The sequence below is a fragment of the Erythranthe guttata genome, chromosome 11, assembly GCF_056151865.1.
Source record: "Erythranthe guttata isolate IM_541 chromosome 11, IM_541, whole genome shotgun sequence".
Taxonomy (NCBI): domain Eukaryota; kingdom Viridiplantae; phylum Streptophyta; class Magnoliopsida; order Lamiales; family Phrymaceae; genus Erythranthe; species Erythranthe guttata.
The window spans coordinates 13,005,102-13,028,891 of record NC_142543.1 but is presented as its reverse complement, the minus strand read 5'-3'; the positions used below and the strand labels follow the sequence as shown (position 1 = coordinate 13,028,891).

At 35.9% G+C, this 23,790-nt stretch overlaps 1 protein-coding gene across 1 annotated transcript; it reads left to right on the top strand.

Moving 5' to 3' along the window:
* Positions 1-2,493: 2,493 nt before the first annotated feature.
* On the top strand, positions 2,494-4,421 carry LOC105971154 (2-methylpropanoate--CoA ligase CCL4). The gene has a single exon (XM_012996001.2). It carries the CDS (start codon positions 2,559-2,561, stop codon positions 4,353-4,355), a length of 1,797 nt encoding a protein of 598 aa, XP_012851455.1. The 5' UTR covers positions 2,494-2,558; the 3' UTR covers positions 4,356-4,421.
* The last annotated feature ends 19,369 nt before the right edge of the window (positions 4,422-23,790 follow it).

Genomic DNA, 23,790 nt, shown 5'->3' with positions numbered 1-23,790 from the left:
TCTTGTGTTAAATAGAGGAAGAAAAATGTATTGTACACTTCTGCACATCTAATAAAAGAATATATTTTGCTCTACAATTTCTATATTGTGTTTCTATTTTTTCCACTAACACAAATACACAATTATATTTCTATTTATGTATTTAATTTGCCATAGTGGAAATTTCATCATGCATTTCTCAAACCATAACCCCTCGCAAACTAGTAATATTATATCACTATCGAATTCAATTTTATATAGTCAATAAAGGAGCTAATGGGAATTATTTTACAACAACATTGGGGTTCTCATTTGTTTTTTTTTTTACAAATATAAAACTGAGTTTGAATTGGGCTTGGGTGCAACCGTGCAAGTTGGCTCAATATGTGGGATTTTTTTTTTAATCGGGTGCCCGATCGGGTATCTGGGTAGAATTGCTAATACCCGGACCCAACCCGATTGGTGAGCACCGGTTACTTGAACCTAGAAAAACCCAGTTAATTCAAAAATTACCCAATTCGGTCGGGTAAAACCCGATCGGGTCGGGTCGTAACCTGAATAACCCGATCCGATACATGATTGGGGCTTTGTCTGATCTTGTTGTCGCTTTAGGCTGCAACAAATGATTACAAGCACTGAGCGATCGCAATTCTAAATACACCTGCACGTTTCACTTTGCTCAACCCTTTCATAAGTCTAGTTAGGTCTCCTTTGATTGGGAATATCAGTCATTATTAACTAACTAATTGGACTTTTTGTTTGATGTTTTATATCCTCAATAATTTGTCTGGTCGACCAACAAATATAGTTATCATGGTCTGCCTTACTTTTTAGGTAGTTTTTTTGTTGGACGTCCCGAAATTTGATAAAATAATTGGGTTTTCATTAAATTGTTTAATCTTATCTTAACAATCAAACAAAGCCTTATACTAATGTAGTAAAATTGCTATCATTCTTGTTAGCAGTAAGTTACTATAGTTAACATCGATACAATGAACCTCAATATACTTTATAAGCTCACGTCGTCGTTGTTAGGGCGGAGGACTTCTTCTAAATAAGAAAATACGATGATATTTTTGTCGCAACGACGTGCGAGTGACTTAATCGAAACCTTTAAAAACATAAATTTAAAATTAATTTTTTTTAAGGCTGAAGTACTTTTAAATAACTGGTTTCGAAATAAAAAAAATAAATATAAATAAGCTATACAGAACGGATATAAAAAAAGTAGTTACATTATTAATGGTTATAGAACGGCTAGTAATGCCAGTATAGAGTAAGCAGCCAATAGTGCTAATGACAATTAATATTAATTTAATTCTTGTAATTAAGTGAAGCATTTAGACAGCTGACCTAGTTAGTATCTATGTTAGGAATAACTATATAGATAATAATTCACACTTAAATAAAACATACAGAACGTATTAAATATTGGTAAGGCTATAATGCCAATTCTCTTAAACTAACATATTTACATTTTCATTAAATTAATCATGAGTTCGGATCAATCAATCCATTGTAAGGTTGAAACTGAATAATATGATCAAAAGGACAAGTTATTTTTTGCAAAACCAAAAAAAAAAAAAAGGAACATTGCAATATTAGACAAAACAAAACCCATCACCACCAAAGCAAAAGCCGCCGGAACTGTCCTTCATAACCACCGGAGTAAACCGTCCAACACCGACCGATGCCCAAGATTATGATTTTCGAAATCTTAAAAAAATGTGAAAAATCGAAAAGGTTTTTTTGCAACAATCGATATTTTCTGAAGTTTTTTTGCCAAAATGTCATTAAGAAGTCTTTATGAGTACGCAGTTGTATCATTATGTTGAAGAATTGACAATTTAAGGATACAATGGATGGTTTTTTTGAAAACTATCAAATCCACGACCTACAAATGTCGATTTTTTGTGTCGTTGGTCAACATTTGCATGTTGATTTTGTGGGTAAATTTTCGACATGTCAATTTTTTTTACAGAAAAATCGACATTTTGGTGTTGAAATTTTTGTTACTTTTCTCGACATTAAGATGTTGATATTTTTGCTACAGAAAAATTCACAGTTTAAAACGTTTTCGTTTAAAAGAATTGCATCACAAGACAGTTTTCAGTAATAAAAAATAATATTTTTTAGCAATATAATTACAAGAAATAGGGTGAAGTCTTTTTACAATTAACTACAAATATATTTCGAAAACGGTTTACTCCCCTCCCCAATTTATACGGTGCTGCTACACGCAATGAATTTCATCGGTGTTTTAGGTGCTACACCCCGTGAAATACACCAGTTGATTTTCCACTATTGATATGCACATAATAACACAATATGTGTGTTTAACGGATATTTATTTGTATAAATTTATGGTACAAAATCAACCAATGTATTTCACTAGTGTGTAGCATCTCTGTCTACGTACATGTAGGTAATTGAAGTGAGACATAAACGAAGAAGAAAAGGAAAAAGGAAATTGAAGTTATCTATTCTTATGTACACATGTGAATTGAAGAAAGCTGTATGTATATATATATATATATTCACAAAGCGCATGCACAAAGAAAAAGCAGTACAAGTAAAATATGTATTCCCTTAAACAAACTCTCTCTCTTCTCTCTTCTTCCACACCCTTCCAACATAATAAACTACCTCAAAAACAATCTCCTCCAATTTTCAACTCCTCTTCAGTAATTTCATTTTCCCTCTCCCAATCTTCCAAAAAAAATTATACGCCAACAACAATCTCTCCAGAAAACGAAAGCACTACATTTCATAATTTAAAACCATCATCTGCAAACTCATGCCCTCTCACACCTATAGAATTCCTGGAAAGGGCTGCTGTAGTCTACAGTGACTGCCCTTCAATTCTGTACAATGACACTTCTCGCACATGGTCCGAAACCCATACAAGATGTCTGAAACTAGCTTCGTCCATTGTTTCCCTCGGCATCAGGAGGAACGACGTCGTTTCGGTAGTTGCGCCGAATGTCCCGGCCATGTGCGAGCTCCATTTCGCCATCCCCATGGCTGGCGCAATCCTTAACACCGTCAACCTCCGTTTGGACGCAAACGCCGTTTCCAATCTACTCCAGCACAGCGGCTCGAAGCTCGTCTTCGTTGACCACCAATCTTCGTCTCTTGTGGAAGAAGCAGTTTCCTTGTTCCCTCCAAATCTACACCGCCCGGATTTAGTCCTCATCAACGATGACACTAGTGTTTGTCGTTACGAAGATATGGTGAAAAATGGCGACCCGGGATTCAAATGGGTTCGACCCGAAAGCGAGTGGGACCCGATCAGCTTGAACTACACATCGGGGACCACGTCTTCTCCCAAGGGAGTGGTGAGCAGCCACCGTGGAGCTTTCTTGATAACCGTGAACTCCTTGCTCGATTGGTCTGTCCCGAAGCAGCCGGTGTATTTGTGGACGCTGCCCATGTTCCACGCCAACGGCTGGAGCTACACCTGGGGCATGGCGGCGGTGGGCGGCGCTAACGTCTGCCTCCGCCGCGTCGATGCGCCTTCCATCTACCAAGCATTAGAGAGTTACAAAGTAACACACATGTGTGGGGCGCCAGTTGTGCTCAACATGCTGACCAACCATCCCTGCAGCAAACCGCTGGAGAATCCCGTCAACATAATGACCGCCGGAGCGCCGCCGCCAGCGGCGGTGCTTGGCCGTGCTGAATCCCTAGGGTTCGTAGTGAGTCACGGGTACGGGCTGACGGAGACTGGCGGGCTGGTGGTGACGTGTGCTTGGAAGCAAGAGTGGAACCATTTGGAAGGAGCTGAGAGAGCTAGGCTCAAGGCGAGGCAAGGCGTGGGGACCGTCGGATTCACCGGAATGGACGTGGTGGAGGCGGACTCCGGCGAGAGCGTTCCGAGAGACGGGTCGACAATGGGGGAAATCGTGCTGAGAGGCGGCAGTTTGATGCTTGGGTATCTGAAAGATGCCGAGGGGACATCGAAATGCATGAGAGAGAATGGGTGGTTTTATACCGGAGATGTCGGGGTGGTTCATCCCGATGGGTACTTGGAGGTGAAGGACAGATCAAAGGATGTGATTATTTGCGGTGGAGAGAATCTGAGCAGTGTGGAGGTGGAGGCGGTTCTGTACAGTCATCCGGCGGTGAATGAGGCGGCGGTGGTGGCACGGCCGGACAGGTTTTGGGGGGAGACGCCGTGCGCGTTTGTGAGCTTGAAGGATGAGGTGGCGGAGAAGCCGACTGAGAAAGAGATAAGGGAGTTTTGCAAGGCAAGGCTGCCTCTTTATATGGTGCCGAGAATGGTGGTGTTCAAGGATGAGCTTCCCAAGACGTCCACCGGTAAACTCCAAAAGTTTTTGCTTAGAGATATGGCTAAACATTTGGGGAACTTTTAATCTTTATTGATATAAGAATGTAGTTTGTTTTATCGATCAGTTGAAATAAACATTGAATTTTGTTGATTTATATGCTCATAGCGAGGGCACTGCTCCACAAAATGCCCTAATAACGCTACAAAACTCTCCATGTGGTTTTCTCCAATAAAAAGCACGTAGGAAATGGCTTGTGAGGCTTATACAAGCACAAAATCAACCTTCAACAAACCTTTCTTGAACCTAAATAAACCATCTATATAATATATAAAAGTTGAATTCCATGCCTAATTGATTGACATTTGTCAATTTCAAATGTTGACATGTCTTTAATTTCATCCCACGTGTCCATTTGATTGGTTACGAAAATTAAGCAAAAAACATGTCATCATTTGTATAATTGTACATGTCATTAATTTGCATATATAGAAATTACCAATCAAATCATAAATATCACATTTAACATATAAAAAGTCATGCGTATGATATATATATATATATATATATATATATATATATATATATATATATATATATATATATATATATATATATATATATATATATATATATATATATGTTTTGTTCTTAAGTCGTGATTTAATACATTTCAATTGATGATGAATATTTTCAAGAATCATGATACTGTTAAAAATAGTATGACCCAGGAATATGATGTTCCTGAGAATCTTGATTTATTAAATAGATGGACTATTCCAATTATTAAACCTAATATGGTTTATAAACTTGGTATTTTTGAAAAATTAGGGTTCAAACAAATTGTTAAAACCACTGAATCTTCTATACCTCTTCATGATTCTGAAATGGTTATTAAATTACTTAGTAAAAATGATATTTTACCTTTTAAAAGAACTCATAAATTCTTACATATTGGTTGTGTTCAAGTTGCCTTTAGGCCACTTACTTTGAACGGATTACCAGAAAGTTTCCTTGCTACCCTTAGAGATGGTAGAAATCTTAATTGGAAACAATCCCTTATGGGAATTATTGAGTCTAGCTTAGCTTTAGGACCGGTGTATTTTGATGCCTATCCTAATTTATCCCTATCCTTATCAGATAGTAATATTTTTGAATCATTAACATTAAATGTTAAAACTCATGGTTATAATTACATACCTGGTACTGAAATTATGTGTATTTGCTATCGTATATATTATAAACCTTTATTTACACTTAATCCTTTTTAACTCGTGAATATATTTCTTCATGACAAAAATGAGCTATTCTGGAAGAAACCCTTTTTCCTCTCAAAGAGAAAGGGGAGGCAGAGGTTTCCCTATTATTCAGCAAGGGAAGAAATCCCTTTACAACCAGCATATTTCCGGTGTTAGTTCTTCTTCAAAAGGAGACGAGGTCCAAAAGAAGTTCCAGGAATTCCTCAGACAAAGAGGAAAGAATATACCAATGGAGGACAATTCCTCAAAATCAGAAGAGGAAGAATCATACTCTTCAGTTGCTCAGAAAGAATACAAATTCTTTGACTCCCCTAAAAAAGAGTTAATTTTAGTCATTGAAAATGACGATGAGACGTTCAAAGAGTCCCCATGGATTCTTATGGATAAGTATCTCCCGGCAAATTGTTGGAAGGTCGAGACTTACAAAACGAGAGGATTCTATGAGAATATCCTCACCAGCTTGGGAAGTGTTGATATTCAACACTATCCTCCTAAGAGTAAGGTGATTAACTACTCCAAGTTCATTATCAAGAAGATCATCTCCATCCATGAATGGGGGACTTCTCCTTTTGCTGAGAAAAGCATTACTAATGAGGTTACTAGGTCAGCTTACCAGTACAATTATTGGGATTACCTACATAGTTTTTATAAAACTCTTTTATATCAGAATCCTAAGCATTCTCACACATGGCTTATAAAAAATTGTGATAATATCAGTATGAATCAAATTCCAAATTGACTTTTCTTTTGGTGGGAAATTTTTGGTGCAATGGCAGATATTTTGCCTGAAGAGATTACATCTCTCCTAGAAGAATACTCTATTAGTTTTTCTTCTTTTAAAACTCACAATACATGTAGTAAAACTATTTGTATGTTTTTTGTTGATTCCGGAATTCCATGGGTTTGGAAATGGAAACCATAATTCGGGTTCACGACCAATGGTACGCCGTGTTTATGGAGAATTCATACTACTAGGTTTTGGAATAATCTAAATGTTATTACTCATGGCTCCAATGAGTCACCTTTACAGGAAAATATTCGTAGGATTAAATCTAAAATGGAAGATCATAAGAAGATCTCTGCTAAGAGGACTTCATATAGTCTTCCTTCGTTCTCTGAGTTCTCCAAGCAGTATTTTGACATTTTCTCTAAAGAAAAAATTATGGATCTTTATATGGACCACATTAAGAAGGACTTATTCAATGATATTGACTTTTCTAATTCAAAATCAGATGCTTCTATGAGTTCTGTTACTGACCTCCAAGATGCTCAGGATCCTAACGAAGATTATCAAGATCTTTCTTTACAAGAAAGTTTTGATTTGCTAAAATCCTCTCTTAAAGAGAAAGTAAAGGAAGGAAAAAGTTAATGGATGACTGGGAGATTTATCTCGTACGCTTCAGTTCATCACCAGATTGGAACAGCTGGGAAGTTCCTTTTCATGTTAGGTTCGATGAAAAATCTAACGAGATCACAGGTAATAATTATCTCAGGATTCTTAGAAAGAAGATTACGGCCCTTGAAAATTCTATTCTAATTGGGGAAGGGATTAGGCAGAGAAACAATTTTGTTGTCCAGTCATTAAAAGATTTTAAGAAGACTCTAAGACTTCTGAAGAAACAAGCTTCTTTAATGGCGATTTAAGGAAAATTTTATCTTAGAGCATTTCAGCAAGATGCATCTACAGTATCCGACAAATTAAATTTCGTCATTGCTTACACCAGCAGACCAAGCACTGTTCATGAATAGTAAAAACACTATTCACACTTTTTTATCTTTTTGAAATCCGGGGCTGATGTCCGGCTCTTTCTCTTTTCTATTTATTGTTGGAGTTTCCAACTCCTTAGGACAGACTTTTCGAGACTTTCTCTTTTTTTTCTTAATTCCTCTCTTGTATAATTATCGTGTGAAATATTAGTTGGTTTGAAGTTCTTGGTGTTCTTTAAGGTACTTTTGCTTTCATCCTTAGTCTTTTATTTTTATGATCGCCGCCTCAATGGCCGGCTAGGTTTCCTGTATTAAATCATGGCTTGACTCAACATTACTTTACTATCATGTGCATTTGTGAAATGTAAAATTTATTTCATTTAAGATATCAAAGGTAGAGTTTGGTTTGACCAGAAGGTATGCGGTTTCCAGTGATATTCACAAGTTAACCATGTGGGCTTGCCTTGTTTGCCGTTTTGCCGATTCCAGGCGCAGGCGTTTTCGGGCGTTAAGCTTTTTTCAGGTTAACTTATGGACTTTGGATGTCCTCAGTAATATCCTATCTGTGTTTCTAAAAGATCCAACAGGATAGTATTGATATATTAAGTACGATCTTGTTTTAATATAAATATATATATATATATATATATATATATATATATATATATATATATATATATATATATATATATATATATATATATATATATATATATATATTTTTCACCATCATCATTTTATTCCACCATCATTTTTCATTCGATAAAAAACGTATGGTTATGTGCGTTTTGTTTTGATAAATTAGGTTTTCTTGATTTTTTGCAAATGTTGTTATTTAGTTCTTTCGTTATTTTTTATTGATGATTTTTCTTTCATTTTTAATTTTATAATATTGTATTATCTCCAAAATTTCACAGTTATAATTTCAATATATTTTATGCTCAAATTTGGTGTTTATACTTTTAATTATTTTATGAAAGAATCACATAGGTTCGTATAAATACATGAATGAATCATCTTTATCTCATGATTTTACCAATATGTTTTATTTTGTTTTTCTTACTAATTAATATTTAAATTTTATTGTATTTTTCAGATGAATATCCTCTCGAAAGCTACGTTCGATGGGTTTAGGAAAGACATGTTCCTCGCTTATACTTTTAATATGATTGAATCGTCCTGATTGACAGACGGTGGTTTGCATAACAAAGAATTGGTATTTGGTTTGCATAACAAAGAATTGGTATTTGGGAATTGTAAGGGATTATCATACACGGTTTTGAACGGAGAGGCGAATGTTTTGCCGTTACAAGGTCGTATGATACTGCCTAATTCGTTTACTGAACGGGCGACAAATTTCTCTCGATATTAAAAATATTGCAGACATTCCATTTGGTTCTTTCACATTTGAATCGTTTCATTTATTACGATATTTTTTGTTTTTTCTATTTCATTTTAAAGTGCTACATTGGTCTCGATATTTTCGATCTGTTTTTATGTTATGTTTGGTACTTTCACATTAATGGCATTTGTTTATTTCATGGTAAAAATATTCTATATTCCTTTCAATATGATGTTAGTTTGCAACAATATACAGTGAACAAATTAAGCGATAAAATAGATCACGTGAGTATTCAGTATCCTATTTGATTCGGTTCGGATTTGGTTTGCAATGCTTCGGTTTAGTATGGTTTTGGTTTGGTTTGGTTCGTTTCACTTTCGCTCAGATGTATTCTGATGGCAAGTGAAATATGTTCGGGGGTGAGGAAGCCGGTTTTAGAAGAAGAATTATTGTTTCCAAATGCAACTTCTAAAATTGCAATTACCTCCCAAAAGTTATGTACATTTCGAAATGTGTGAGGGCCAGTTTGCAATTAAAAATAATTTTAACATGATTGTGTAAAGTTAACTATTATCATTTCAGTCCCTGATCTTCAACATCCCTATTAAAATAATGTGACATATTTACAACTTGCCCTTAACCCTTCAAATTGAAATATAACACACACACAAGCACACACACACCACCGTTCATATGTTATTGTGATCTGATATATATATATATATATATATATATATATATATATATATATATATATATATATATATATATATATATATATATATATATATATATATATATATATATATGCTACGAACACAAACACACACACCCCCTTCAAATTGAAGTATAACACACACAGATAAACACGCACACCGCCGTCAGATCATATATTATTGTGATATGTACCAAATATAGGATTTATATAAAATTACCATACTAACTGGAAACCAAATCCAACACAATCTACTGATTTTTTTTGCAGCTAAAATAAAAAAAATACAAACGTCCGTTGCTTAAATAATACTACACGCAGAATCACCAATACTACACGCAAAATTACAACGATGAAATAACAGTACAAAAATATCCATGTATATTTTAGCTGCTTATACAAAAAAACCCTAAATAAATATATATTATCATGTATACACGTGATGATAATTATTATTTAAAATTGTGTCATAATATTTGTATATAATTAGAAACAAAGTGCCACTTAGTTATTTAAATGTTTTTTTGTTAATTTACCATGTACTACTTTGTAAATTTCTAGAAGTATAGTTAAATGTATGTAAGCCCTTCTATTGTTAATATTTATCATTCACTAGCCCAATAGCCTATTATAATACTTTTGAAACACATCCTATTCATTCACACACCATATAGTTCAATAAACAAATAATAGTCAAAGCTCATAGTACTACATAAAAAAAAAAGTCTATATAATATATAAACGTTGAATTTCACACATAATTGATTGATATTTGTCAATTTCAATTGGTGACATGTATTCAATTTCATCCCATGTGGCAAATTGATTGGTGAAAACAAATCATTAAAAAACATGTCACCATTTTCCAAAATTAAAAAGATATTAAATTATTTTATTATATAGTTATATCATACTATTTATAAAATGCTCTAAATATACCAATTTTTGGAAACTCTAAATAGTATTATTTAACTTTAATTTAATTTAAATTTATTTAAATTCAATTTATAATCTTCAATTATTATAATTGTATGATTGATGGTGTTACGGAAATTTTGTATTTTAATTCATAAACTTGGTTTTATACAAAAAAAAAATATTGCAGAATAAATTATTTGATATTATACATTTTACATGAACATGACCAGAGAATATGTTTATCTTTTTTACTAATTTAATATCATATTCTTAATTACCAAAATTTCCCTGATGTTTGTTTATGTCTTACATAGACCCCCTTACAGTATGATTGTTCACGGAATTTTTTTTATTAAGTGGAATATTCCCCTAAAAATGCAGATTCTACCATGCACACGGCATTTGTTTATGGTACGTTTTAAAGACAAAAATTACTCTGAGGGGGACTTTACACGAAATATTTAGTCTTCTTAAATAACATATTCACAACTTTTTAGTAGTACTATTACCTCCCCTAAGGGTAATTTTTGTATTTAAAAAGTAAGATAAAAAGAAATGTCACGTATGCAAGGGTAGAATCCACAATTTTTGGGATATTATATGGAATAAAAAAGATTCCGTAAAAAATCACACCATAAGAGGGTCGTGTAAGACAAACAATCATCTGGGGGATTTTGGTATTACCGATAAGTGGGGGTGCTTTCCGTAATTTAGCCTAAGTTCATGAGGATTTTCGTTATTTATCCTATTAACAACGATTAACGTTCTTTTCACGTCTTAACGTTTGCTTATACCCTTATATTATTTTAAATAATTTTAATGCCAGCTTGATAATATAATTAAATATTAATTTCTAATATATTTAATATGTGTTTCTTGATGTTTCAGGTACACACATAAGGAATTTGATATAAAAGTTGCGAGATTGAATATAATTGTATTGTATACAAAATAATAGATACTTGCAAAAACATTGATGCAAAATCAGAATTAGGCTGTGATTAGTGTTAGCATTAGTATTATGATTATAATTAATATTCTTTGAATTAGTATTAGTAATAATACTAGGATTAGGATTTGGATGGATTAGGATTTGGATTCATATGATATTATAATTAATTATAATTAATATTATGATTATGATTATGATTATGATTGTGATTAATATTAGTAATTGAATTATAATTAAGATTATGATTATTGGTTAGTATTACAATTAGTGACATGTAATAGTATTATGATTATGTTAGCATTAGGATTACGATTATGGTTAGAATTAAAATTATAATTAGAGTTAACATTAGCATTATATAATATATAAAAGTTGAATTACAAACCTACTTGATTGACATTTGGCAATTTCAATTGGTGACATGTATTCAATTTCATCCCATGTAGCAAATTGATTGGTGAAAATAAATCATCAAAAAAACCATGTCACCATTTTCCAAAATTAAAAATATATTTAATTATTGTATTATATATTTATATCATAACATTTATAAAATCTTCTAAATATATCAACTTTCTTGGAAACTCTAAATAGTTTTATTTTTTAATTTAATTTTAATAGTAATAAATTTAATTTAAATTTATTTAAATTCAATTTGAAATCTTCACTTATTAAAATTGTATGATTGAAGGTGTTACGAAAATTTTGTATTTTAATTCATAAACTTGGATTTAATTGTATAAAAAAAATATTGTAGAATAAATCATTTGATATTATATATTTTACATGAACATGACAGAGAATATGTTTATCTTTTTTATTAATTTAATATTATATTCGTAATTACCAAAATTTCCCTGATGTTTGTTTTCGTCTTACATCAACCCCCTTATACGGTATGATTTTTCATGTAATTTTTTTTATTACGTGGAATATTCTACGAAAGTGCAGATTCTACCCTGCACACGACATTTGTTTATGGTACTTTTTAAAGACAAAAATTACCCTAATGGGGACTTTACACGAAATATTTATTCTTCTTAAATAACATCTTCACAACTTTTTAGTATTACTATTACCTCCCCTAAGGGTAATTTTTGTATTTAAAAAGTAAGATAAAAAAAAATGTCATGTCTGCAAGGGTAGAGAATCCACAATTTTTGGGATATTACATGGAATAAAAAATATTTCAAAAAAAATCACACCATAAGGGGGTCGTGTAAGACATAAACAAACATCTGGGGGATTTTGGTAATTAACGATAAGTGGGTGTGATTCCGTAAATTAGCACAAGTTCATGAGGATTTTCGTAATTTATCCTATTAACAACGATTATCGTTATTTTCACGTCTTATTGCTTGCTTATACCCTTATATTATTTTAAATAATTTTAATGTCAGTTTGATAATATAATTAAATATTAATTTCTAATATATTTAATATGTGCTTCTTGAAGTTTCAGGTAACATAAGGAATTTGATATAAAAGTTGCGAGATTGAATAGAGTTTTTTTGATACAAAATAATAGATAATTGCAAAAACACTGATCCAAAATCATAATTAGGATTGTGATTAGTATTAGCATTAGAATTATGATTATAATTAATACTCTTTGAATTAGTATCTATATAATATATAAAAGTTGAATTGCACACCTAATTGATTGACATATGGCAATTTCAATTGGTGACATGTATTCAATTTCATCACATGTGGCAAATTGGTTGGTGAAAATAAATCATCAAAAAACATGTCACCATTTTCCAAAATTAAAAAAATATTTTATTATTTAATTATATATTTATATCATACCATTTATAAAATCCTCTAAATATATCAACTTTCTTGGAAATTCTAAATAGTTTTATTTTTAATTTAATTTTAATTGTAATTAATTTAATTTAAATTTATTTAAATTCAATTTGAAATCTTCACTTATTAAAATTGTATGATTGATGGTGTTACGAAAATTTTGTATTTTAATTCATAAACTTGGATTTAATTATATAAAAAAAATATTGCAGAATAAATCATTTGATATTATACATTTTACATGAACATGACCAGAGAATATGTTTATCTTTTTTAGTAATTTAATATTATATTCGTAATTACCAAAATTTCCCTGATGTTTGTTTTCGTCTTACATCAACCCCCTTATGGTATGATTTTTCATGGAATTTTTTTTATTACGTGGAATATTCTCCGAAAATGCAGATTCTACCATGCACACGACATTTGTTTATGGTACTTTTTAAAGACAAAAATTACCCAAAAGGGGACTTTACACGAAATATTCATTCTTCTTAAATAACATATTCACAACTTTTTAGTATTACTATTACCTTCCCTAAGGGTAATTTTGTTGGAGTAAGTGACCAACAAGCCAACTTGTGGCTGTGGTATTTCCTTTTATCTTGTAATAAAACAATCGTTTTTTTCGTTCGTAATAATAAAACATTTCATTTGGCATTCTATATCTCTTATCGCATGCAAGTAGCATAGATATAGTCCTAACGAGTTACTCTATTACTGTGAGTTGATCTAGTAGAATCATGAGATAACTTAGCAATGTAATGTAACTGTTAAACCTTGTTCCTAGTCGATGGGTTACGCCAATAATGAGGATACCGGCCTTTCCCTTTTGAGACTAGCACTTAGTGTATGTATACTGCGTCTCATCAGTCCTCGGTGTTGTGACATCGGCATACTTGAGTGGGTGCTCATACTAGATGAGTTCACTGAACTCCCTTGCCCTAGAAATCTATAAGTGGTTCTCATTCATCGAGTAATAGGTTTCTAAGATATAGTTGTACACCATTAGTCCTTAAGACCCAGACATCACCGTGACTTCACTAGAGGACCGATTGTATCGTGACCTGTCCCTGAGTCCCACAGCGGACCGCTCCAAGGGCCAACGTTCGTGCAATCCGAAATCTAGTGTGAAGTCTGTGCATTGTAGTAGGTGATTCGAGCGCTTGAGTAGTCATGGATGTCCTGTGTGTTCTGACGGTTTATAATCCAAGGAATCTCTGGCCAGAGTTGATAGTGGGGTGATTAGGGAAATGTGTTTCCCTAAGTCGCACACAAACGGATTTATAATACCTAGAACGTTCGCACGGTTATTGAACTTTATAAGAGGTCTCGGTGAACCAATGCCTCTAGTTCAATCGGGACATGTGCTGCGAAGGGATCGTACTGTACGCTAACTATATCATAAGGTTCTTGCAGGCACTTCACTTGTATCTAGGGAATCATGATGCGTAGTTGCTAGACGCCAATCTTGATTCGTTGGGCACCGATTTGATCGGCGATTAAGTAAAATGAGTTTTACTTTAATCGGGACTCTTGGGAGGAGTTCAAATAAGAACAATGTGTTGTTCGAATCACAAAGAGTTGTGAGCCCACGGCTAGCATACACCTGAACCATTGAGGGTCACACTTCTCGTGTAACACGGATCCTTGATAACAATGAGCATAGGTTAATATGTTAATCTTTGCAAAGTTGGAGGTCAATATGATTGAGTCCAAGATTCGTAATTATGGATTACGAGTCGGAATAAACGTAGAGAAAGAGACATGCGGAAATTAGTGAACTTTCTAAATTGGGAAGTTTCCCGATTTAGCAGGTCCACTGAAATGGAAGTTTCCACTTTTGGAAATTGGAAATTTCAAAGAGGCACTCGTATCGACGAGGACTTTAAGCTCGTCACAAATATAATTTTGTTATAACTTTGTGGACGATCGTTTATTAGAAACGAGGCTGACGAGGGAATGGACTTAATGCATCAGTGGGTCAAGCCCAATGACTTAAGCCCACAAGGGTTGAGAACCCTAAGTATAAATAGATCTCAAACAAGTGTTTGAGATCAGATTTTTACACCCCAAAAACCCTAGCCGTCCAGCCCTAGCCGTCCAGCTTCTCGGCCGCCGCTGCCCCGCCGCACCGCCGCCGTCCGCCGCCGGAATCCGCCGGTTTTTCCCTCTCCTTTCTCTATCGTATTCCCTTGTTATCTAACCCCTTTGTATCTAGTGCTACAGTAGGGGGAGATCGGTTTATTCGAGGTGAAACCTAATTGGAGAGGAGCTGCTGCCCCGACGGAATCGCCACACCGCCGCTGCACCGCCGCACGCGCCGTTGCACCGCCCACGCGCCGCCGCCGCTGACACGCACGCGCCGCCGTCGCTTCACCTTCGGACCAGCTGCCGTTTGGTGGTGTTCCTGCAGCCCCTAGGAGTGGTATAACGCAGCTTGTACGTGTCTGAGTTTGGATTTCGATTCGTCGAAATCTCACGCTACAAGAGGTAATTAAATCGGAACTTTCGTAATTCGATTCAAACATGTTTGTATGATTTTTAATTTACGAGCATGAGTAATATGTGATTACGTGTTTCGATATTTGTAATATGATGAACAATCATGTTTTATATTTTTCGGTTTTACATGTTTTTAATAAAAATCGATAATTACCATATGTATGGCGGAAGCGTTAACGTACGTTGACTATGTGATTAGTTTATGCATGTAATCGAAATTAGTTCGATTTAAAATTTTTAAATTCCGCTGCGTATACATGCACGACCCCCAACAATGGTATCAGAGCCACGGGTTAATCGTTTATTTGTCAACGTGTTTATCGCTTTCGAAAGCATGCTTTGATTTGTTGAATTGTTGAATTATTGGTGTTATCAAATTGGGTGGTTTAATATTAATTAAATATTTTGAATATTTCAGAAAATATAAAATTTTATTTATTTTTAAAAACTCGGATTTTTCTGCTACTGCTGTCGGTTTTCAGCTGACCGAACCGGTCCGGTCGGACCGGTCTGACCGGTCCGGTCAGCACACACAAAAAAAAAAATAAAAAAAAATTATTGATTTTCTGATATTAATATTAAAATTAATTGATTTTTAATTTTTGAAATTATTTATCAATTAAACCCAATTAGATAATTGATCCATTAATTTAATTTGAATTCAAAGAATAGTGTTGGATTAATTATTTAATTTAATCGTTAAATTAGTTTAATTAATGGAACACAAATTAAATGGCAAATAATTAATGGACTTCATTCTTATTTGATTGTTTTATGAGTGAAGGGAGTCCGTTAATTATATTTGCAATTAATCGTATTAATTAATTAATTCATGAGATGAATGATTGTAATTAAGTACGATGATGATCGTATGTCTCTCTTAGGATCAATATGCGTTTCCACATACCTAGAGAACATAGTTGTAGGAATCACAAACGATCATAACCTAAAACTTCCGATGAGCTAATAAGATTTATTAAATAAAATCCCTCATTCTTAATCAAGAATAATTATCAAGCTATAAAGAAAAAACCAAATTGTTGAATTTTTCTTTCCTTCTACCAACAATTAAATTATGTGTAGCCTCTCATAATAGTGCAGTAAGCCGTGTTAGCGGGGAGTGCTATTGAGGGATAAGCTGTAATTTAATTGACATTAGATGGAGATACGGTCATAGATAAAATTATATTGGATTAATGTGGTCGGCTAGATTAACTAGGGATTGCATTAGTTTGATATAGTTGGATCTGTGACATCTCATATTGGTAGGCTAGACTTGACACACGAAGATTTTGATATTCGCTAGATTAACTTAGGTCATTATCAAGTGTGAGGTAAACAAACTTTAGGGTCACATAGTGATGTGATTGATAGTACTCTACCTTTAGGCTTATGTATTCGGGATAGATTAACTACGGGTTACATTAGCGCTATTGGACCTAAAGCCCATTAAAGAAAAATAAGTTTTCTCGATTGTCTGCTAGAGGGTGGTGGAATTCGATAAAATTAGTGGGAGAACAATTAAAACATAAAAGTCCAAAATTTTAATTGTAACGATTATTACGAACTAAACTCTAATTATTGTCTTCTTAAAATTTTCTCAGCAACAATGTCCAAACATCCCCTTTCCTCTATCCTCGACCAAAACAAACTCACCGGTCCAAACTATTTGGATTGGCTTCGCAATCTGAAACTTGTGCTCCAAGTCGAGGAGCGTCTCTATGTGCTCAATGAACGTCCCCCCGCTGCTCTCTCTGCGACTGCTATTGCTGACGAGACTGCCACTTTCGAGGCATGGAAGAAGGACGACCTCCATGCGAGGTGCTACATGTAAGCATTCATGGTGCCAGAGCTCGTGAGGAAGTATGAGTCTCACGTGCATGCTTATGATATCAAGCATCATCTTGAAAGCATGTACAGTGAGAATACTAGGGCATCGAGGTACTCAGCTACCAAGGAGTTGATCACCATGAGGCTGCGTGAAGGGGCTTTGGTCCACGAGCACGGTCTCAAGATGATCACTCTCCTTGAGAAGCTGGTGAGCCTTGATGTCACCCTCCCGGCCGAGCTCTCGGTGGATTTGATCCTAGTGTCCCTTCCTAGTTCTTATGAATCGTTCATAGTGAACTTCAACATGAACAAGGTCGATCCACCATTGGATGAGTTGTTGAACATGTTGGTCAGCTATGAGTCCACGATCAAGAAGGAGAAATCTGTTCTCCTAGTTGTTCCTTCTGCGAAGAAAGGTTCTTTCCAGAAGAAAAGGAAAGAAAGGAGTTTCGGCCCGAGCAAGAAACTTGAGAAGGGCGAATCGAGCGGAGTGAAGAATGACAAGGTCACCAAGCAAGTTGATGACGCTTGCCATCATTGTGGAAAGAAGGGCCATTGGCGACGCAACTACAAGGCTTACCTCGATCAGAAACGTTCTGAAAAGGGTACATATCTAATTGAAGTTAACTTGTCCGTTAAATCTTCTTCTTGGGTATTGGATACTGGTTGTGGCTCACATCTTTGTAATGATTTGCAGCTCATGACAAGAAGTAGGAGACTTAATGTGGGTGAGACCTACCTAAGAATGGGCAACGGAGCAAGGGTTGCTGCTGAAGCCATTGGGACGATTTATCTTTCTGTTTTGGATTCTAGTTTTTCCATTGTTTTGAACAATTGTTTATTTGTTCCGTCACTTATTCGAAACCTTATTTCTATTCCTGTTTTGGATAATGAAGGTTTTAATTTTGTTTTTGGAAATTCGATTTGCATTATACAAAAGGATCAAAATATGATTTGTAAGGGACAACTTATAAACAACTTATATGAACTCAATCCAAATGAAATACCAATTAACGTTATATCAGCAAAACGAAAAGATATAAGTCTTAACCCCGCACAACTTTGGCACGCTCGACTGGGTCATATTTCCTTGAGAAGGATGAACAAATTTTTGAGTGAAGGATTGTTCTCCTTGGAGGACGTGAAATCACTTCAAACTTCTGTATCCTGCCTTAAAGGAAAAATGATCAAAACTCCCTTCAAATGGAAGATGGAACGAGCCGAGGGTCTTTTGGATTTGATCCATTCAGACGTGTGTGGTCCACTAAGCGTTAGTGCTAGGGGTGGTTTTAACTACTTCGTTACCTTTACCGACGATTATTCTAGGTATGGTTTCGTGTACTTAATGAAGTATAAGTCTGAAACTTTTGAAAAGTTCAAAGATTTTAGACACCAACTAGAAAACCAACTCGGTAGACGTATTAAGAAACTACGATCCGATCGTGGTGGCGAATACTTAAGTACTGAGTTTATAGACTATCTTAAAGAGAATGGGATTCTGTTTCAATGGACTCCTCCTGGAACTCCTCAACTTAATGGAGTTTCCGAACGTCGGAATCGAACACTTTTAGACATGGTTCGATCTATGATGGGGTTCACCGAGCTACCGGCATACCTGTGGGGTCATGCACTCCTAACTGCCGTGTATTTGCTGAATAGGGTTAATACCAAAGCAGTTAACTCCACACCTTATGAACTTTGGCACTCCAAGAAACCCACGTTTAAACATATTAGGATATGGGGTTGTCCCGCTTACGTGAAGCGGCTAGTGGGAGATAAGTTGGATAGAAAATCCGACTTATGCTATTTTGTGGGGTATCCCGAGGATTCCATGGGATACGAATTCTACTATGTTTCCGAGGCAAAGGTGTTCGTCTCGAGAAATGCCGTGTTCCTTGAGAAGGAATTTCTATCGGATAGAAAGGGCAGTGTAGTTGATCTCGAAGAAGTTCGAGAACTACAATCTGAAGTTCAAGCACAACAATCAGATAATGAACCAATTCAACAAACCACTAATATACCTCCTGAACCGTCACTGCGTAGATCCGAAAGAGTTCGGAGAGCGCCTGATAGGTTATTCCTCGTTGATGAAGTTGACCAAGGATGTGATCCTAGAACTTTCAACGAAGCTGTATCGGATACAGACAAGGGACATTGGCTTAATGCCATGAAATCCGAAATGGACTCTATGTACTCCAACAAGGTATGGACCTTGGTAGATCCACCCGAGGGAATCGTTCCCATAGGCTGCAAGTGGATCTATAAGAAGAAAATTGGAGTAGATGGAAAGGTATCAACCTACAAGGCTAGATTGGTAGCGAAGGGTTATACTCAAAAGCAAGGAGTTGACTATGAGGAAACCTTCTCTCCAGTTGCTATGCTCAAGTCCATTAGGATTTTGCTGGCCATCTCTGCGTGGTATGACTACGAGATATGGCAAATAGATGTGAAGACCGCTTTCCTTAATGGGGACATTGAGGAAGAAATTTACATGGCGCAGCCGGAAGGCTTCATATCTTCTGGAGATGAGCAAAAGGTTTGCAAACTCGAGCGATCCATTTATGGATTGAAACAAGCATCCAGTAGTTGGAACAAAAGGTTCAACACAACTATCAAAGAGTTTGAATTTGTGAAAAACCCGGAGGAACCTTGTGTCTACAAGAAGGTTAGTGGGAGTGCAGTGACTTTCCTTGTACTTTATGTTGATGACATACTACTCATTGGGAATGATGTAGGGATGTTACAGTCAACTAAAGTATGGTTATCCACACGTTTCTCGATGAAGGATTTGGGAGAAGCATCCTACGTATTGGGAATACGGATCTATAGAGATAGATCGAGGAGATTACTTGGCTTGTCCCAATCCATGTACATAGACACCGTTCTTAAACGGTTTAGCATGGAAGAATCCAAGAAGGGATTCTTGCCAATGTCCCACGGGGTTCGTCTCTCGAAATACATGCGTCCTCAAACGCAAAAGGAAATCGAGGAGATGAAAAGGACACCTTATGCATCCGCTATAGGAAGCATAATGTATGGCATGCTGTGTACACGACCTGATATTGCGTATGCTGTGAGCGTCACAAGCAGATATCAGTCCGACCCCGGCCCAGCCCATTGGAAGGCTGTGAAGGACATCCTCAAGTACTTGCGAAGAACTCGAGATTTGTTTTTAGTCTATGGGGATACCGAGTTGAAATTAGAAGGCTTCACGGATTCTAGTTTTCAATCGGACGTGGATGACTCGAAGTCAAACTCGGGGTATATATTCAAAGTCAACGGGGGTGCCGTGTGTTGGAAGAGTTCCAAACAAGGCACAACGGCTGATTCCACCACCGAGGCTGAATATATTGCAGCATCAGATGATTCAAAGGAAGGGTCATGGATTAGGAAATTCATCCAAGAGTTGGATGTATTTCCAAATGCTAGCGATCCAGTACGGCTGTACTGCGATAACAACGGAGCCGTAGCGCAAGCTAAGGAACCAAGAGCTCATCAGAAGTCGAAGCACGTGTTGAGAAAATACCATGTGATCCGAGAGATCATAGAGAGAGGTGAAGTCAAGCTAGACAGAGTCACCTCGGAGGACAATATTGCAGATCCCTTCACCAAGCCATTGTAAGGATCAGTCCACGAGAAACATCGAGAGTCGATGAGACTTAGATTTATGAGTAGTTGGCTTTAGGTCAAGTGGGAGATTGTTGGAGTAAGTGACCAACAAGCCAACTTGTGGCAGTGGTCTTTCCTTTTATCTTGTAATAAAACAATCGTTTTTTTCGTTCGTAATAATAAAACATTTCATTTGGCATTCTATATCTCTTATCCCATGCAAGTAGCATAGATATAGTCCTAACGAGTTACTCTATTACTGTGAGTTGATCTAGTAGAATCATGAGATAACTCAGCAATGTAATGTAACTGTTAAACCTTGTTCCTAGTCGATGGGTTACGCCAATAATGAGGATACCGGCCTTTCCCTTTTGAGACTAGCACTTAGTGTATGTGTACTGCGTCTCATCAGTCCTCGGTGTTGTGACATCGGCATACTTGAGTGGGTGCTCATACTAGATGAGTTCACTGAACTCCCTCGCCCTAGAAATCTATAAGTGGTTCTCATTCATCGAGTAATAGGTTTCTAAGATATAGTTGTACACCATTAGTCCTTAAGACCCAGACATCACCGTGACTTCACTAGAGGACCGATTATATCGTGACCTTTCCCTGAGTCCCACAGCGGACCGCTCCAAGGGCCAACGTTCGTGCAATCCGAAATCAAGTGTGAAGTTTGTGCATTGTAGTAGGGGATTCGAGCGCTTGAGTAGTCATGGATGTCCTGTGTGTTCTGACGGTTTATAATCCAAGGAATCTCTGGCCAGAGTTGATAGTGGGGTGATTAGGGAAATGTGTTTCCCTAAGTCGCACACAAACGGATTTATAATACCTAGAACGTTCGCACGGTTATTGAACTTTATAAGAGGTATCGGTGAACCAATGCCTCTATTTCAATCGGGACATGTGCTGCGAATGGATCGTACTGTACGCTAACTATATCATAAGGTTCTTGCAGGCACTTCACTTGTATCTAGGGAATCATGATGCGTAGTTGCTAGACGCCAATCTTGATTCGTTGGGCACCGATTTGATCGGCGATTAAGTAAAATGAGTTTTACTTTAATCGGGACTCTTGGGAGGAGTTCAAATAAGAACAATGTGTTGTTCGAATCACAAAGAGTTGTGAGCCCACGGCTAGCATACACCTGAACCATTGAGGGTCACACTTCTCGTGTAACACGGATCCTTGATAACAATGAGCATAGGTTAATATGTTAATCTTTGCAAAGTTGGAGGTCAATATGATTGAGTCCAAGATTCGTAATTGTGGATTACGAGTCGGAATAAACGTAGAGAAAGAGACATGCGGAAATTAGTGAACTTTCTAAATTGGGAAGTTTCCCGATTTAGCAGGTCCACTGAAATGGAAGTTTCCACTTTTGGAAATTGGAAATTTCGAAGAGGCACTCGTATCGACGAGGACTTTAATCTCGTCACAAATATAATTTTGTTATAATTTTGTGGACGATCGTTTATTAGAAACGAGGCTGACGAGGGAATGGACTTAATGCATCAGTGGGTCAAGCCCAATGACTTAAGCCCACAAGGGTTGAGAACCCTAAGTATAAATAGACCTCAAACAAGAGTTTGAGATCAGATTTTTACACCCCAAAAACCCTAGCCATCCAGCCTCTCGGCCGCCGCTGCCCCGCCGCACCGCCGCCGGAATCCGCCGGTTTTTCCCTCTCATTTCTCTATCGTATTCCCTTGTTATCTAACCTCTTTGTATCTAGTGCTACAGTAGGGGGAGATCGGTTTATTCGAGGTGAAACCTAATTGGAGAGGAGCTGCTGCCCCGACGGAATCGCCTCACCGCCGCTGCACCACCGCACGCGCCGCTGCACCGCCCACGCGCCGCCGCCGCTGACACGCACGCGCCGCCGTCGCTTCATCTACGGACCAGCTGCCGTTTGGTGGTGTTCCTGCAGCCCCTAGGAGTGGTATAACGCAGCTTGTACGTGTCTGAGTTTGGATTTCGATTCGTCGAAATCTCACGCTACAAGAGGTAATTAAATCGGAACTTTCGTAATTCGATTCAAACATGTTTGTATGATTTTTAATTTACGAGCATGAGTAATATGTGATTACGTGTTTCGATATTTGTAATATGATGAACAAGCATGTTTTGTATTTTTCGGTTTTACATGTTTTTAATAAAAATCGATAATTACCATATGTATGGCGGAAGCGTTAAGGTACGTTGACTATGTGATTAGTTTATGCATGTAATCGAAATTAGTTTGATTTAAAAATTTTAAATTCCGCTGCGTATACATGCACGACCCCCAACAAATTTTTGTATTTAAAAAGTAAGATAAAAGAAATGTCATGTCTGCAAAGGTAGAATCCACAATTTTTGGGATATTACATGGAATAAAAAATATTTCATAAAAAATCACACCATAAGGGGGTCGTGTAAGACATAAACAAACATCTGGGGGATTTTGGTAGTTACCGATAAGTGGGGGTGATTTCCGTAATTTAGCATAAGTTCATGAGGATTTTCGTAATTTATCCTATTAACAATGATTTTCGTAATTTATAAATGGTATAATATTCCCTGATATTATTTTATATAATTTTAATGTTAGTTTGATAATATAATTAAATATTAATTTTTAATATATTTAATATGTGTTTGTAGGAATTTGATATAAAAGTTGCGAGATTGAATAGAATTTTTTTATACCAAATAATAGATAATTGCAAAAGCATTGATACAAAATCATAATTAGGATTGTGATTAGTATTAGCATTAGAATTATGACTATAATTAATACTCTTTGAATTAGTATCAGTATTAATACTAGGATTAGGATTTGAATTAATATAGTATTATAATTAATATCAGGATTATGATTATGATTAAT